At 40.8% G+C, this 18722-nt stretch overlaps 1 protein-coding gene across 7 annotated transcripts in view; it reads right to left on the minus strand.

The window, feature by feature from the left end:
• MLXIP (MLX interacting protein) overlaps window positions 1-18722 on the minus strand; it is a 55771-nt gene that overhangs the window by 429 nt on the left and 36620 nt on the right. For 4 of the 7 annotated variants that reach the window (XM_074921539.1, XM_074921540.1, XM_074921542.1 and 1 more), the window contains exons 10-17: window positions 16773-16894; window positions 15875-16061; window positions 14942-15066; window positions 12923-13021; window positions 10601-10728; window positions 9416-9539; window positions 6619-6748; window positions 483-5930 (exon numbers count right to left, since the gene is read on the minus strand). In XM_074921539.1, the coding sequence (XP_074777640.1) occupies window positions 5809-5930; window positions 6619-6748; window positions 9416-9539; window positions 10601-10728; window positions 12923-13021; window positions 14942-15066; window positions 15875-16061; window positions 16773-16894 (1037 nt within the window). In that variant the 3' untranslated portion in view covers window positions 483-5808. Of the gene's footprint in view, window positions 1-482; window positions 5931-6618; window positions 6749-9415; window positions 9540-10600; window positions 10729-12922; window positions 13022-14941; window positions 15067-15874; window positions 16062-16772; window positions 16895-18722 lie in introns of those variants that run through there. The other 3 variants (XR_012634721.1, XR_012634720.1, XR_012634719.1) reach the window with 3 other exon arrangements.

Genomic DNA, 18722 nt, shown 5'->3' on the forward strand with positions numbered 1-18722 from the left:
ACCCCACCTGTTCATTCCCAGTCTCTAAACTGCTTCAGTGAAGGGGAGCAGAGTTGACCACAGAGGGTAATTTTCAACTTTTGCTAATCTGGCTAACATTTACTCTGGTGAGATAGGGAGCAACCCAGCACAGAGCAAATTCAGCCCCCTGGCCAATGCATGAGAAAAAGAAATCACTTGTAAGCTCCAAGTAAGCTCAGAGTGAGTTGATTCTTTCAGTCAAGAAGGGCCCAAGGGGCACCGAGTGTCTTAAAAGGAGTCCAAGCTTCAGAAGCTCAGCAGAGGATATAAACCTCTCCATGGGAAAGCCAAGCACACAGATCCTGAAAGGGCAACTTCAGCAGTGCTAACAGGGAAACGAGCCCTTGACACCTTTCAGATTGCAACAAGGATGGCAGGTGCTGGTCCTGCTCCAGAAACAATTCCACTTACCAATTCCCCACATCCAGTTAGAAAAATAAAGGCATTACAACCAGTTTTCTTCCAAAAAATAACCTTTATTGTTTTGGTTGTAAATATAAAAAAATGCATTGCACAATTTAACAGACCTACCGAAAAGTGCTACATATCAACAGCACAACAGAAGTTGTGTCATGCAACAGAACAGGAAACCTAGGCAAAGCAAGAGCACAACCTGAAGTCCTCATACCTCCGAGCTTTTTTTTTTTTTTTTGCCTTTTTTTTTTTTTTAAACAAGAATGAACTCCATTCACTTAAAACACATTTAAATACAAGGTTAGAAGAAGAAAAAAAGAGCAATTTATTCATTGTATTGTTAATTAAAAGGCTTTTCTTTTGATTCAAACCCCCGTTCATGTTGGAAAAGTTCAGATAAGAGCAGTTCACACAATGGCTAGAAAGTCATTCTATTACATACCTAAGATGTGTTTCTATGTAACTGAATCAAGTTTGACGGATCAAGCTACAATTCAGTACTACCACTTCTGCTCTAACACAGTAAATGAGCATGAAATCCAACCAAGAATGAAACAAAAGGAAACTTGAGGCCTTAACTGATGTTGTGGGAACAATATTGGGGCCCTATAACAGAAAAAAAACCCAAAACAAATTATCTCCTCTGAAACTCAAGTGTATAAATTGCAGAAGAGTAACAGGAAAACTCCTGTCATCTCACTTAATCAAAAAACCTCCTAGAAGTCATCAACAGATGTCCACAGTCCTCCGAGATCGGTATGACCGAATCCCTAAAGCACCTAAACAGCACCTATCATCAGCCTTTTGATTTGGGGTGTTTTTCCATGCAAGAAAGGTGGAAAGGAGCCAAAACAAGAAAGAAAGAAAGAAAAAGGCCAAAATAATTAACAACCCATTCTATTTTCAGCAGTATCTTCTAGTTGGCAATATGGAGGCAAGAATTATCCACTCCAGAAACACAGAAAGTGAAATAGCTTTTAAATAATTTGTGCTACAGAAGCATTATCTTACCGAATGTTTTTGCTATGAGCTTCCCTCTACTGCTCTCAAACTGTTCTTCAGGAGTTTGGGGCTTCAAAAGCAAACAAAACAAAATTCACCTGCCCCTGTCACCTCTACCGTACACACACACTCTCAAGGGAATGTAAAACAACCTGAAGATACAAAGTAAAGGGATGCTGGTTTTCAATGCAATTTGACAGCCCTTTGTCTTTTCAAGACATTTCAGATTTAGAGATTTAACCCTTTGTATATTTAGTGGGTTCCTGTCAAACTTCGGGTACATGTGTGCACATGTCCTTGTGTACACGGGAGCGGAGGACGGTGAAGTCAGCAGGAAAGACGCAATTTTTTCCATACATACACACAATTTTTCACCACCTCAAAGAGACACAGTAATGCCACACAGATAAAACCCTCTTAAAACCCAGGGAAGCCCCACTTTATCAATTCACTGAATTTTCCACACAGCACTGTATTAGGAGGAAGAACGTATGACTTAAGATAAATGCATACAGGACACCAAGACCTAAGGCACAGGTGGGAACATTCTAGTAAGTCTCCCTTCAAGAAAGGCTTCCCGAGGAGTCTAGAAAAGCATGGAAGAACATGCCAATCAGGTCAAATGGTATTAATTAATAATCCTTTGGTTCTGTGCAAAGATCAGACTGTCAAGATGAAGCATGCACTTGTCTGTGTTCCTAGTACTCATTCATTCCTTCAATTCTAGTCTGCTCCTGGACTTTCACCACTCCTGCTAACAGGCAGCATCAAACAAGCCTAACAACCACACCAGATGATGCACAAGTTCTCCAGAACCTGTGTTTGGGGTGGGGACCATCTACAATATACTAAATAGAATTTGAGGTCAGAAAGAGCCACCAGACAATCTCAGTTTAATTTATATTTTATCTAGCCACTCCCTCATTGAGTGAAATATGTTGGATTTGACTGAGTGAGGTGGATTCAGTTATATGGGATTCTTTAAAAGTTTAGCACCAATTCATTGAAGACATATGTGCATCATCTGTAATTCTCTGTAGAGTATAGGCACCATGTGTTTTGCTTGCTTAAGCATACTTTGGTGACACTGAGGGAATCAGACCACTTAAATTAGGAGAGGAAGTGTTACCAACCTTTTTACAAAAAGAAAGGTATTATTTAGACTCCTCAGTGGGTAAGACAGACAAAGGAGTTCAAACAAAAGCAAAAGTGAAAAACTGTGCAGGAATTAATACATACGTGGTCAATCTCTTTTCATATCAATCCTCAGTACTTCTACTGTGCAGATGTGAGACATAATACAGCTTTTTCCTCCTGTGTTTCCAAATGAAGAAGTGAAATCACACCGCTCACAAGGTTGACTGATAAAGAAAAGAATTCTGATTTGCAATAATGGAGTGACAAAAATACACTGAATAACTGCTTCAAAGAGCAGCCACATCATTTCTGGTAATTGTACTACGTGGGAAGTATCTTTTCACTTTTCCTTCCCTCCCTCCCTCCTACACTCTTGCCTAAGTAAGCAATCTTTAATTTTTTTTCTCTTTACTATGTTAAGATTTGATGTCTTTTAATAGTGCCATGAGCTTCTTTCTCCACAAGTTATTAAAATAAGCACTTTCCCTCCAATTGTAACCAGCTCATGGTGCAATGATCATGACGGCTTTTCCATTCACATCCAGATAAAAACTGCTAACGGACAAAATTTTTAGCAGTTCAGTCACACTACCCCTTCCTATTCCTTTGAGGTCCCTTTCAGCTTCCAATCCATTTAGTGAGATCCGAGATGTTAGGATTTATGCTTGGAAGTTGTCAAGACTTCCCCGGGCTTTGAAGTATGCTTGTAGTGCACTTTGCTTGTTGAGACAAAATTTTAAATGTCATTGATACTAATAATGGTAAAAATCAAACAGAATCACTGCCTGACAAGCAGGAGACCACACTGCATGGGAGGCATTACAGAATCTGTTCATCTGAAAAGTACAGCAAAAACACAAGTGGGTCTGTTCTTGGACAATTTGCCTACTGATTTCTTTCTAGAAAACCGGATACATATTTTTAACATGCAAATACGCATGTAGTTATCTATGGATCTCCATGAGATAGCCCAGTAAAGAACAAATGTGAGGGACGCTCCCCAGCTAATCACAGTGTTAAATGACTTTACTGGAATCAGGTTGACAATCAATGATAAAAACGGGAGGACTTAAAGCACTGATTTAAAACAGAATTTACACTCAACGCTTCATCCAGATGCAACCTAAAGAATATTGCTTAATTGATGACATTATGTACGAAAGACCTACATACGGACCCTCCCCCCGAAAAATCTACTCGCTATTTAATTACTATGACAACCTTTATACACTATTCCAACAAACCATTCCTTAGCTGAGGTCTGGATTTTTGTTGGTTCTGTCACAGGTTTTCAGATGTGCCACAAACTTCAAATGATATGGCAGATCTATTGTTTTTAAAAAAAAAAAAAAAAAAAAGAGCAAAAAGAGCATCTCCTCATTTGTCTGCACAGCTACAGAAAGGCATGTTGGTACCTCCCCTTAGGTTCTTTTTCCCCCCAGCAGTCCCCTTCAGACCCTCCCAATTCCCCAGCTCACACTACCTCTGCTCAGGGAGAGGGCCCTGGGGTTAACCTTTCATTCTTTCTTCTTGCTACAGTCCTGCTCACACATAAACGCACTCTGCAATAAAAAAACCATTAGCTGCAAAATCTCAGGACAAAGAAGAAAGAAAAACACTCCCTGTGCTTAGTCCCACCCCCCCAAGCCTCTTGTTTCTTTTTATACTTTGGCCCACCAAATGGAGAAGACTGGGGACAACTGAGAAAAACTACATCCCCTGAAGGAGAACCTACTGACCCCACTTCAGCATGTGCAATGCCCAAATGTCTTAGCTGCTCCTCTTTTTAGCACTGTGGTAGCCCACTAATCACCTCCAGGCAGCCTGCTTTTAAACTGGAAGAAAACTACTCAGGAGAGGTACCAGAGGAACATTACCCACAGCTTGCATAGAATCTTAAGAATCTCTTAAGAATCAGAATCAAGTAATGAGTGGAATTATAACGGTCACAGGATCGTTCCAGACTACAAACAATCAGCCGGAGGAACGAATATCCCAGTGCTGTCTCAGGATGGACAGACTGTCACTGCCGTAACAAGACCAAGTTTATCTGCAGCAGAGCACAGTGCTTGCTGAGACTGTCACAGAAAAATGTCATGCAGTATTTCCGGTTTTAAACATATTCTTATATGTTTTATAATTCACGCTGAACACAGCCTTCCCATACACAGCAAGTTTAGCTAAATCCTTCAGGTTTTTCAGACAGAAGGCAAAAAGAACAAGCAAAAAAAGATGAAGAAGCAAAGAAGTGTCTGCAAGTTCACGTGGTTTGCTATAGTTTCTGAGATAACAAAAAAAGCCAATTTCTTAACATTACAAACTCAATACTTGTCTCTGAAGCACTACTACATTTATCTATAGATGTGTTTTATATGTGCACATTTTATGAGGAAGGCAGCTGAACTCTGCAGTGCAAGAAAACAGTTCACAGATTAAATGGGCATGAAATTCAGGTATCTACCCTAATTGCAGAATCCAGGCAATCTAAAACTGCTTTCTTGCACCTACTGCACAGTCTGCTACTCAATTGCAATGGCTATATCAGGAAAAATACTAAAAATCAGCTGCTTTATTTGCTAGAAAATAAAGCATGTCTTGAAACTGATCATATGAAATGATACACTCATTAAAATAAAAATACACAAAACACAGCCTGAGATTTTAATTCTAGTATTTTTGCCACAAGTTGACATCATTGACGGATTTTTTTTTCTTCTCCTTTGGTTTTTAATACGATCCTGTTTAACAATTTTCACTATTCAAGTAAAACGTATGGAACTGAACACCAGAGAACAAAATAAAAAGCACATTTTGTTTCACAAAATCAAAAGGATATTTCCCCTTGAAGAGAACATTCCTTGGTGTACAAGATTTACACTTCAGAGAACTTAGTACTTGAAGCTGTTTCGTAGAAATATGTTTGTTGCATATAGATGCATGCTGCATTGATGGAGATATATTGCTGCCTGCAGGACTCAAACCTGCTAAATTTACCTGAGCTTGGTGTTTTCTCACTGAACGGAGTACAGCACAGCACTGAAGAGGAATCAAAACATTATGACAACGTTGCATCGTACTTCCACATATTCTGAAGGCAGAGCCAGATGCCCTGAACAACATCTCATGTGATGGAGAGAATTCTTTCTAAAGTGCACCAACTGAAAGGAGACTGGCCAGGCTGCTGGCCTGGCAGGTTCTCCACCCCTTGTATAAACAACTCGTTGTCTTTGGTTGTTAGGTTTCGCCAGCTGTTTTGTTCATCTTGATAACTGCCTCGGCGGCTTGCTCTGGCAGTTGTGATGGATCTGACAGAATTGAGGTGGTTATACTTAGATGTCGGAGGGTGTTCAGCACCACTATGAAAAAAAAGTCAGAAGAAAAATCAAGAAAAGCTGTTAGTCTGAGTGCAAACAGATCCATGCAGGATAGCGTGCGAGTACTGCAAGGCTATGACACATGACAGAATTCTGGAAATACTTCCACAAAACATAAGCACACCTCCATACACAGCGACAGCAGTATACAGAGATGTGTGAGAACTGTGCCCAGGGAACAAGGACTGGAGATCTAGGACTTAAAAAAGACACCTATTTCTTCTACAAAGAGAGCACCACTTGGCAAATGTAACTGTAAATACCTGCTGAATTGCAAGGGGGAAAGGATCAAGCAATCATGCCCAAAGAGAAGGTCATTCCAAAGCTGAATACAACTCTCAGACGTCTTCCTTCATAATGAGATAAATCACACAACTTACTCCAACTAGAGTGGAGTATTCAAAACTTAAATGCAGCTTGAGACTGTTTAAATTTCGGTATCTATATTCAGCAATTTGGGGTTTCTTTTCTGTTCAGTGTTATGCATGCAACCAAGTGTCTTCACGGTCAAAAAAGGTGCTTATTTTTCCACTGAGATAATAAAAAGGAACTGGAAGTTAAATTCAGCATCGTGTATTTTCTCTGTCATCCTCTGACTTTCAAGAAATGGTATTATATATGGTGTCCCTTTCTATGATCTGAAATAACTGCTGGATAGAACTTCACTTACTTGGCCTCAGAACAGGAAGAGAACAGTGCTGATCCAACCAGGCCACAGCAGTTTGATTCAGATCCTTCAAGCTTGTTGTGGAAACCATCCCATTGAAGGACTCAAACAATGGCTTAATAATAATGCTGAACTGCAAATCATCAAATGTTAAGGGAAACAACAGAGGAGGAGTTCATGCACCCCCATCTTTCTCACTGTGGCTGACAATCAAGATAGGTCTAACAGTTGCCTGGAATACTTGAGGGGATTTGCATGCCCTTACAGACTTCTACAGAGTGACTGGAAGAACAACACGGGTATTATTCTACCAGTATTCTAATATTCAAGAATATTCTATTCTTGGGTTATCTCCAGTAGCCCAGGACCAGATTACTCATTTCCCTCCTATATGCAACAGAAACTATGGTATTTTCATATTTGTCATGAAAGTGCCCTTCACTCGCTTACAGTCATTTCATGAGGAGAAGATTTTTTATTATTATTATTAGCATTCACCCCTGGACCTTGTCAGCTTTTACTGCAAGACATTCTGAAATATGTCGGCGTGCATTACGGATTCAATCCAGCTGTTAAAACAACTGTTCCATCACAGTTACACCCTGACTTGTAAAGGGGACTTTGGGAACATTACCTCGCCTAGCAACCTCCTGTTTCACCAACTACAAAAGCCTTTGACTTTCCCCAAATACTAAAAAATCCAGCTACCCAAAAGTGCATCTTCATCCCTGATAACCTCTGCCACTTTCTAGAAGTGTCTCACTTCCAAGTTCTGTAACTATTTAATATCTTGGAGCAGCATAAAATGATCACACTATCCAATCAGCAAACATGTGTGGGATTGTCTTTAAATAACCATTTTCACTGTTTTATATAAAAGAGCTCTATTTTTGTAATTCACCTGAGTTAACAGTGCTGTAGAATCCAGAGGTTCCACAGTTGCACCAGCTCTAAGTTATCAGAGACTGCATGTGACCTTGTTAAGAATTGTTTCCTAAAAGGATGCTAAGAGGAAGAGTGGCTTTCTAGGGCCAACATAAACCAGGAAACACCAAAGAAAGCATTTTCACATATCGAAGTATTAAAAATGCTGTACTTCATGCATGCAGAAGCATACACATATATACTCATATTATCCAGGTAGTTAAGAGGGAAATAACCGGCACAGAACACAGACATACAAAATATAAAGTGCAAATAAACAGCTATATAAACATATGAAGTTTAATGGGAAAAGGGAAGGTTAACACTACTGCTCATTGCTAATTACTAATATCCCTGAACTGATACAAGCTAATAAAGTTTGATTCAAACTAATTACGTCTATACAGCACAGCAGAGATCCAGCTAACTTTGTTTTATTCAGTCTGGGTCCTTCTACCTCCTGCATTATCATTTGCTTACAAGCACAGCTGCTAGCAAAGAGAAACTGAGGGAAGCAACGAAGAGAAACTGAGGGAAGCAACGAAGAGAAACTGAGGGAAGCAACGAAGAGAAACTGAGGGAAGCAACGAAGAGAAACTGAGGGAAGCAACGAAGAGAAACTGAGGGAAGCAACGAAGAGAAACTGAGGGAAGCAACGAAGAGAAACTGAGGGAAGCAACGAAGAGAAACTGAGGGAAGCAACGAAGAGAAACTGAGGGAAGCAACGAAGAGAAACTGAGGGAAGCAACGAAGAGAAACTGAGGGAAGCAACGAAGAGAAACTGAGGGAAGCAACGAAGAGAAACTGAGGGAAGCAACGAAGAGAAACTGAGGGAAGCAACGAAGAGAAACTGAGGGAAGCAACGAAGAGAAACTGAGGGAAGCAACGAAGAGAAACTGAGGGAAGCAACGAAGAGAAACTGAGGGAAGCAACGAAGAGAAACTGAGGGAAGCAACGAAGAGAAACTGAGGGAAGCAACGAAGAGAAACTGAGGGAAGCAACGAAGAGAAACTGAGGGAAGCAACGAAGAGAAACTGAGGGAAGCAACGAAGAGAAACTGAGGGAAGCAACGAAGAGAAACTGAGGGAAGCAACGAAGAGAAACTGAGGGAAGCAACGAAGAGAAACTGAGGGAAGCAACGAAGAGAAACTGAGGGAAGCAACGAAGAGAAACTGAGGGAAGCAACGAAGAGAAACTGAGGGAAGCAACGAAGAGAAACTGAGGGAAGCAACGAAGAGAAACTGAGGGAAGCAACGAAGAGAAACTGAGGGAAGCAACGAAGAGAAACTGAGGGAAGCAACGAAGAGAAACTGAGGGAAGCAACGAAGAGAAACTGAGGGAAGCAACGAAGAGAAACTGAGGGAAGCAACGAAGAGAAACTGAGGGAAGCAACGAAGAGAAACTGAGGGAAGCAACGAAGAGAAACTGAGGGAAGCAACGAAGAGAAACTAAGTTGATTCAGTGTTGTAACAAAAGACAGAAAACTAAAGAAAGAAAAAAAAAAAGCAAATTTTTAAAGCTACCATTGCAACAACTTCAATAACTGTTTGTAATATTTTTTTTCCCCAAAGTCTTTCTTATTCTCTGTTCATTTTTTCCAAAAGACTCCAAGAGCTACACTTAAAGAAGCAGCCCATTAAACATTTCTTGCAGTATAATAACCCACCAAGAAAACTTGGCCTTTATATTGCATTTTACTTTCAAGTTACCTCCCATGCTTTAAGGTGAACCAGTTCACATACAAGTGTAAATGAAAACTGAGGACATAGGTTATTTAAATAACTTGGCTTAAAGACACAGTATCAGAATCCAGAGTTCTTGGCTCTAAACATACTAGCACCAAACCTCAAGTCAGCAGGTTAATATCAAAGGATACAATCCAAAACTTCCAGTTCTCCAGGGTCCTGCTTCTCACATATTCATCAAACATCTTCCTCATGTGGTCAAATCCTTGCCGTGTTATGGGAACCCCAGTAGCAGGGAGCTGCTGTTGACAAGATCTGAAAAGAAGATGTTCTGAGGTCAGAATCTCCACCAGAAAAAGGACACACTTCCCTTCCAGACTAAATAATAGCAAGAGAGAAGTGTGTATCCCCAGTATCCCTGACCGAGGTGGCTTCCCAGTGCATGACTCCCCCCAAAAATGTAATTGTTACAGCCAGAAATACAGAATGTCTTCCCATGAATTTTGTCTATATTCACACAGCAAAGCAATTTCTCACGCTGCTACACACTCACTACAAGCAACAAAAATAAAAACAAAGTGTAACACAGAACAAAGTTGGGTTTGGCATCCAATTAGAAAAAGGCACATTAGGAGTCAACGAAAAATTTACAGAGTTACTCCTGAGCAATGTTACAGAAGAAAATGTTACAGAGATTCTTAAGAAACAGATCAATTTAAAATAGACCCAAACAGGCATCATAATACTTTTGAAGAAAAATCAAAATATTTTGATGAGTTGTTTAAGTCTAACATAATGCCTAAACCTACCACTTCTGTAGATGGAAGAAAAACCACCCAGGTTCTGAACGTGCTTTGCAACAGGACATAACTACCATAAACCCACAGAGGAACCTGAGGCACCAGGAAGGTGAGGTGACTTATCAGAGTTATGTTCAGCCAGTGGCAAGCTCCTTGATTCCAAGTCCTGTGTCTTATGTACTCAACCATGTTTTCCTACGAAAACTGACTGCATTTGGAAAGAAAACTGCAGCAAAGCCATCATGAGAAGTAAGAGTCTTTGATCACCTAGTGAGCACAGATTACAAAAGCTACATCACTGGTTTCTCAGAATTATTCTGACTGACCTGATGCATCTTTTCTGATGCTGCCAGTGTTGTGCACTCATGCTCAGAGCTTGCCGAAAATTCACACGGTTTGCTACCAATGCCCATCCCACAGCAACTACACTTTTTGTTTGGAAGTTGGTAGCAACTCTACTTCTATTCAATACCCATCTGTTGTTTGGCATGACCTCCGAGGCAAACATTCCCTATTGTTAGCCAAGGCAACATTCAAGCTGCTCTGCTTCGTTACAGAAAGCTCCCCAAATCTCACATGATGGCAGCGTTTAGCTCCTCGATTTCTTCCCGAAGGCGTTTGGTTTCCTCTTGCATCTGTGTTCTTTCCTGCTGTAGTTTAGCGATATATTCTACTGTTTTCCGGAGTGTGATTGCATGGCTGATCTAGACCAAACACAAACAGAGAGCTCACTTTCTGGAACAAAGCTAGACAGATGAAGATTTTGCCCCTAACCTGCTTTAACACACAGAAAATCACTTGAGCACCTTTTCTTGTTTCCTTCCTTGTGTGCAAAAGCACAGCTAGGCAGAGCAAAACACTTAAAGATAATACTAAACTCTTCATTTCTCCAACTCTTGTTTGCACATTAGTACAGAGAAATGTGATTGCAATGGTTGGGGTTTGGGTTTTTTTTTTTTCCACAGATTACATTTTTGCCACTTGGTTAAAAAAAATATTTTAATAATATATTTCATTACCTATCTTCTTAAAAAGATTTACAATTCTTAAGTACAGAAGGATGTACATCTGTTGATAGATTTATAGTGCTGTTAGAAGCATTGTTTGAAGTTGACAATATAGATTATTTAGTCTGGGAAACCTGAAGTTATTAAACAGAAGGTAACATGGTCTAGCTATGACCAAAGGAGACAGAAAAATTGTCACAGATCTTTTTTAAAATGTTCTTTGGTTTTGAGGAATAAATTAAAAATCTGTCTTTGAGAAATAAAATAATCAGACATTTCACTAAAGTTTTCAAAACTGATTACCTTTCAAACAGGCTATTCATATCATGAAGTGAAATTCTGACTATTTATGGCCTAACTGTATAACACTATAAAAATAATGTAAACAAACGCTGCCCAATCAACTTTCATATTTTCCATGTTTCAAAAGGTACTGGTATTTAGAGGACATTTTGAATTTTGTTGTGCAGACAATTCCGTGTCTCAATTATTTTGATTTCAGTTTAGTGAACTAAGTTAACTAGTGTAGCCAGAATATGTTTTTAACTTGGATAAAGTCATTTAACAATGAGAAGTTGGTTGGGAATTTTTTTCTCTGTAAATCTATGCACAAAGGACAGGTGACGGGGATAAAAGAAGTCCTATGAGTGTTTGCAAGGCTGTGGGAACAGGGCCAAATTCTTAAAGGCAGCTGGGCAATACTAGAGGGATTTTCAAAATCATTTGAACTGGCCAGGCTGCTGACTCCTCCTGGGAGGTAGAGATCTCATCGGTGTAGAAATTTCTAAAAATTTCACTGAATGTTTTTGCCCTTCCTTTGGCTCACTGATCTGTTTCAATAGCACTTGCAGGTGCACAAGGTTGCTCTGCCCTGCTCTCAGGTGACCCAACACAGTGCAGCTATGGTTAGCACAGCATGAAGCCTAAGCTAACACGTTTGAGAAGGTTGAGGGGAGACCTCATCACTCTCTACAACTACCCGAAAGGATGTTGCAGAGAGGTTGGTGCTGGTCTCTTCTCACAGGTAATTAGTGACAGAACAATGGGGAACAGCTTTAAACTCCAACAGGGGAGGGTCAGACTGGACATTAGAAAAAAATATTTCACAGAAAGAGTGGTCAGAGAGTGGAATAGGCTGCCCAGGAAGGGAGGGGGGACTCCCCATCCCTGGGAGTGTTTAAGGGTCGTTTGGGGGATGTGGGGTAGGGGAGAACTTTGTAGAGTCGGGCTGAGGGTTGGACTCGATGATCCCAAGGGGCTTTTCCAAGCTGAATGATTCTATAAGTTGTGCTCACAGGTGGGTATATTAGCTCAGGCCAAGTGTCAAGGAATACTAAGCCAGGCCCAGCATCGTACCAACAGCATGTACCTGGCATCTGCCTGGCTCATGGTTCAGGCAGAATAAGCTTACAATACTGGCTGGACCATAGCTTTTTTAAGTCCAGCTATGGGGACCAGAACCCATCCAGAATGGGTATCAAAAGCCAGTATGTCAGAAGAAAGGTGACATAATAGTAAAGGTAAAGTCATCTTATGCTGCAAAGATGACTAAAATCTACTGGGGTCCCAAGAGCATGAATTGCAAAGATCAGTTTTTCTTCTTTCCCTGTTGGCTTTAAAGCTGCAGCACCTTATCAGACAAGGCTTGTTCAACATTTGAAACTGCATCAGAAGAAGAGGGTCTAAAAGATGAAGCACTTCCACACACACTTTTGACTCTAAGCCATGGATTTATCACGCTTCCCTTTCCAAGTCCCTCAGTTCAAGTATCTTCACTGTCTGACTGGCCTTCTCAGTCAACAGTGAAGAGATTAAATTTATTAACAAGTCTTTTTAGAATGGCTCTTTCTTCTATTCCATATTAAATTGTTAGTGCTGCCAAGCTACTTACCGACTTGGAGTTGCCTGAAACCAAGCTGTTCAGAGCACTGAAACCAATCTTGATATTAGACCTTCGTTTTTGTTCTGAAATATGCTTCATTCTTCGATTCTGCATAAATAAAATTAGCTCAGTCTATGCTGTTCTCCTATACCATTTTACTGCTATGACTATTTCAGCTATTCAAATTCACAGTGTCATTTCTGTTGAACTGTGGCATTTAGTCTTCCCAGTCAAAACCACATGACTATAAACTTGCAAACAACGATTTAAGTTATTAAAAAGAAGTGTCCAATGTATTAAATTCAAGTCCAAACCTTGTAAGGTTTTCTTCCTCAAGTAAAAATTCCTATTTAAGGCTGTTAATTTCCTTTTCTGAAATCAAATTCCAGTTTTTGAGGCATGTAATTAATTAAAATCCTGTTGAAGCCTTTAAAAGAGTCTATATTCATTTACACCTAATACATACATAATGTCTACTGATGTAAACAGGCAGCCTGACAAAAATAAAAAAGAAAAATAAACACTCTGGCCTATCCTGAGGATAAAGGCTTTGTCAGGAATTAACAATTTCATTTGTAGCATTAATACAGTAGTCATTCCCACCCAAATCCTTGTAAGAAATTAAGGAGTTTGCACTTTGAAAAGGCATTCTCAGCAGAGCTAGGCTTTCCAGCAGTAGCTCACGACCACCCCATTTTATAATGGAGGAAAATAATGTAATAAAGCAGTGAAGCAGCTGCCCAAAACCACAGAAAATGCAGGTTCAAGAGCAGAACTGAGATTCCCAGTGCCCTCAAACTGAAAAAACAATGTTACCCAGCAATACAGAATTGTTTAGTCTAACAATGCAGAGGAGCAAAAGAACATACATCTACAGACCCGCAAACATCACTGATTCTTGTCTTTAAAAAGTTACTAACAGTACACATCCAAAGCAATTCCTGTCAAAGCAGGGGAGTTTAAACGGCTATAAAGCCTAGCTCACGGCAGTGTCTTTGCTTTTAAGAACACTCCTCCATCTAGTGGCCACTTTCCCACCACTGGCCAGTCCTAATAATTTGTTCCTTTGTTAACTTGCTCTCTAGTAGCAAGAACAGGCTGCAAATACTGATTGTGAGCATTTATGTCAAACAAGTAACTGCAAACTTTTATGAGTATGCTCAGCAAGGGGTAGTTCCAATTCTCCTCTGCAACAAAACTAGAACTGAGTGAAATCACAGGCTGCAAGTGCTTAACTTACCTTTCTGCTCTGGGAGTAATCAAGCTGACATCAACTCATAGGGTATATAAAGACAAAGAAGCCAAAAAGGGCTTGGCACTTGCAAAATAGTTAAGTAACACTCTCTTTCACAAGAGAATGAACGAGAGCGTTACAGCCGATTGCCCTGCATTGCTTGCTTTCTGTGGACAAGTTTCTCATACCATCACAGAAAGTGTTCTGACAAGGTCAGCTTGTATATGAAGTACAGCCAGCTTTCAGATGCTATCTCTAGACTGCCAAGTTCTTACCCCAATAATTCTTGAAGTGTTTTACAGCTGTAACTTGTAGAGTCTGTGGAGCTGCCTCTCTGTGGAGCAGCACAGCATCACTGGAGACATGTAAGTAACTCAGCAGGTCAAGAACTCGCCCTCCAGCGATGGCCAGAGCCCTGCAGACTGAAGACCCCCAACAGAACAATGGCAAAAAGCCATGGTTTAGAAAACTAAGCCTGAAACCTTTGACCAAGTAAACTGAGACCAGTCATAACACTCCTGTGAGCCACAGCAGGAACTGCTGTCATAAGGACCTGCAGAAGTACAGTTAAGCCTGACCCCTCTGGTGACACATCCCTGAGAAGCAGAGTAGATTACTGAAGTCTGACATTTTAAATTGAACAGAGTAGCACAGATGCAGCAGAAGCTAAGCCTGAGGCACAAATACTCCACTGTTCCTGAAGCACAACTTACTCTCTAGTCCATGGTCAGACATCAGGGCAGAAAGGTAGCTACAAAGGCAAAGAAAAGCACCTCAAAGGAAAGGACACACACCTTAAGTGCAGCCATATTAGGGTCAGTGGCAGGTTTTCCTGAGCTGCTGTTCTGGGGAGACTGTGGACTGGGGCTCTGCTCAGAGGTGCAGGGGGAAGCTTGGCCTGAATTCTGACAGTCTCGGCCTTCATAAAGGAAGAAAGACAAATCACATTAACAAACAACTTTCTGTAGCAAATGTAACTTCTGAGAAGCTTCTATTCAGAATTGAACTGAAATGCAGTCAGCAACCAAATTATACCCATTGATGCAGCAAACACATGCTAGAAAGTATCAAGATTGCTGGGAAAGCTTAGTATTTCATGGCACAAGGCTAACACATCCTCAATAGCGATATATAATACTTCCATCACACACACACAGTTCAGCAAAGACACGTTGAACGCATAGGCTGCAATTCCATCATCCTGTCAGACTCCTCCATTTGAGGCTCTAATGGCCTGGGGACATGACAGTGACACTTAGAAGCCATTTACCAGCAGAACCAGCATATGTCTCTCAAACTGGCCCAGATACCTCTCTATCAACACGCATGCAAAAGTAGTCTTTGCACTTACCTACTGTTAACAAGGATTGTGTCCGAGATCCTCCAATCAAAATTATAGTTACGAACAACAAACCTATTCAGCACTTTCTACACAGATGCTTTTCAAACAGGTTTAATTTCTTGGCGACTACGACAGTACATCCCTTTTAGAAAGGAGACACTTAAAGGAAACACAAAATTGCAGTTTGTGGGAACGCTGCACAGTAGTTTAAGACAAAAATTGCAAACAATTGGATGCAACTGAAGCGGCAGGATAGAAGGGCCTAAAAAGCTTTTCCTTCAAAATTTATCCAGGGACCCTCAAGGCCCATTTACACCCTGCCTAACTGATGGAAACACACTTACATGTGTAGGGGAGAGAGAATGCTTACAGCTTTCTAACTTACTAGGTGTAGGTGAGGGAACTTGTGAACTGCTACTGTGGGAAGGGATCTGCTCTCCTTTCACCAACACATCCTGGACTACACTAGGAGAGAAGAGATGTGAGACTGTGGACTGGGTTTGTTGACTACTTGGTGCTCGCTGTGCTGGACCAACCAGAATGTTACTACGGAACTCCGTCACCCTGGGAGCCTGGGAACAGCATAGAAACAGCACAGAGAAAAACAGAGAGAAAGAGAGCAGGAAGGGGGGAATAGGGGCAGAGGGAGAGAAGGGATGAGAGAAGGTGGGGGGGGGAAAGAGAGAGAGAGAAAGAAAGAGAGAGAGATTTGTTACCTTGCCTTTGACTAAAAGTAGCAAATTAATACATGATTAACAATCTGACAACATGAAACACGGGCTAATATATAAGGAATTGGCAGGCACTGAAGTCAGACTTCTGGCAGGAGACCAGTATCCCTTCATAACTTAAAGCAGTATTACAACACATCAACAGCATAATATACTAAAAACTATTTCCATCTTCCTGCATACAACATATTGGGAAACCCACTTGTATACTCACTGCATTCCAATATGTAAATGGAAAGGTGAGCATCCTGGGTTCCTTCTAGCTTCTGCATAATTAAGAAAAAGCACAAACCATCCCCATTCATAGCACTATGTATACAAGCCTCTCCGTAATCTTGCTGTTGTGTGAGAGTCTGTGAAGACCAGGGAGTGCTTGCAGGCCCATAAAGTTGTTAGATTAAAAATAAGCAAACATAATGCTGAATGCACAAATGCATATGCTGGGTAACAGGTGAGATTTAAAGGACTAGTTACCCTCCTGAGCACATTACGGCTCTAATTACTTGCAAATAACAGGCCTAGAAAACAATTTTTTTTTTTTCTTCTCCTTACTCTGTCAATTCCAGCTGGTGCAATTGCAACATTAGACTGAGACGTGGCTGGCGTCAAAATCCCCTCTCTTTTTAAAGGTGCTGGAGTTACAATCACAGCTCTGGACTGTCCCTGAAAGGCAGCTGAAGAACACAATTAAGTTAGAATAGTTAATGAGACAAAAAAAAAAAAAAAAAAAAGGAGATTATTTTGTATGAAATAACTTGACATTGAACAGGGGAACGGATTAATGGGCACCTATTTGATACTATTTCATTGCAATACAAAGCGCCACCAGTATTCTGATCATTTCAATCCCATTAATCCAGTACAAAGGACTAACACAACAGGCTTCTAGCATCACTGTTTCAAGGTGAATTTGCAGAGGTACCTAGTAAATCAGGGAGGTGCAAAGTGTCTTCATTCTATCAGAGCTGGGTTTCACAGAACAAGGATCATTACCTCTCCCCTCACATCCATAGTTCTTGGATCTCAGGCTTGCTCTGCTGACCCAGAAAGGGTCAGTGATGACAGAAACCAACTGAAGGATGCACATTCAATACTCTGTGCATCCTTGTATATATATATTAAATTCTCTTCCTCACTTCACTCTACTAGTTTCTTTCAGTATGTGGTTTTACAGCTGCTTCACGCGACACACAAGCACAAGACATCAAAACATGGGAATCAGCACCAAAATTCCAGAAAATAGGCCAAAGATCCAGGAGTTCTGCAGTGTTAGACAGCTAGAGATAATTGTGAATAGCAGCAATTGTCTCCAAAGAGAAAGCTATCAAAAAATCTCAAAAAAACATCTGTGCAGGAGGCTTGCCCCCATGCCAGGAATCAGGATCCTTACTCTGAAGTTTTTTTACCACTATAATATTTGAGTCTAACATAAATCTGTTAAAAATCTCAACTTAACCAATGTCAGTGTACAGTTATTAACATTAACAGGCATTAATGCCAACGTTGTTCTCGCCCAGACTCTGGAGAGAACACAACTAACCATCCTATCTTGTTATTAAGGGAAGAATCATGCAAAGACACAGCTTTGTACGCTTTTTGAGAAAGCTAAACCAAACTTACTCCGTTTCATTCTAGCCTGTATTGGCTTCAGCTCTCCTTTGTACTTTTAAGGTAATTTGCACCGTCCAGGCGTTCAGTTCAGTCCCAGGGAGACACGTTCACACCACCTGAGACTTCACTGCCAGAACCCAAGTCCCTTTGCAGAGGGTGGCTCCAGCGAACTGACGGGCACCCCAACGAACTCCTGGACACTCACACACTCATTTGGACGCTACTACCTCCACAGTTTGGACACTAGATTTCCCCACAGCAGTCTCAGATGTCAGATTCCATTAAAAAAAAAATAATAATTGGAGTGCTACAACAGTAGGAACAGCTGAATCTGGGTCCGTCCAAAGAGGGACCCTGAACAAAGAAATCCCTGGGCAATTATACGCTTCCAATCTATGCACCCGCCCCTCATGTGCTCATCGTGAGCCTTTCAGTCCAGTGGCGATTTCTGGTCTGGGATCTTTTTTACACCTTATTGGATTCTTTCTCTGTCTCCAGACAGGCCATTAACTGTTCTTGTCAAGTTGCAGCTTCTGCTGATGATTGCAGCCTCCTTATCTTCTGGTTTGCGCTGGCTCTGGAGGCCCTCTTTTCCTTAACTAGGTAAAAGTTCAGCATACCTAGATGAAAGTTCACAGCTTGTGGCCTAAGGTTTCAGCAAGTCTAGCTGCTCACGCTAAGTAAGTAATGCTAAACAGACAGTATACCAAATCACACATTATGCTGCAACTCCTGCATTCTAATGCTAAACGACTGAGTGATTCGTTCCATTTAAAACTTATTTAAGCTAAACGACTAGTATTTCTTAACAATACTGATAAAGTCATGATGTATGAAAAGTGTCACAACAGCTCAGCCACTGCCAACTTGCCCCTCTGCAGTTTAGCATCA

The sequence above is a fragment of the Athene noctua genome, chromosome 17 (genome assembly GCF_965140245.1).
Source record: "Athene noctua chromosome 17, bAthNoc1.hap1.1, whole genome shotgun sequence".
Lineage (NCBI taxonomy): Eukaryota > Metazoa > Chordata > Aves > Strigiformes > Strigidae > Athene > Athene noctua.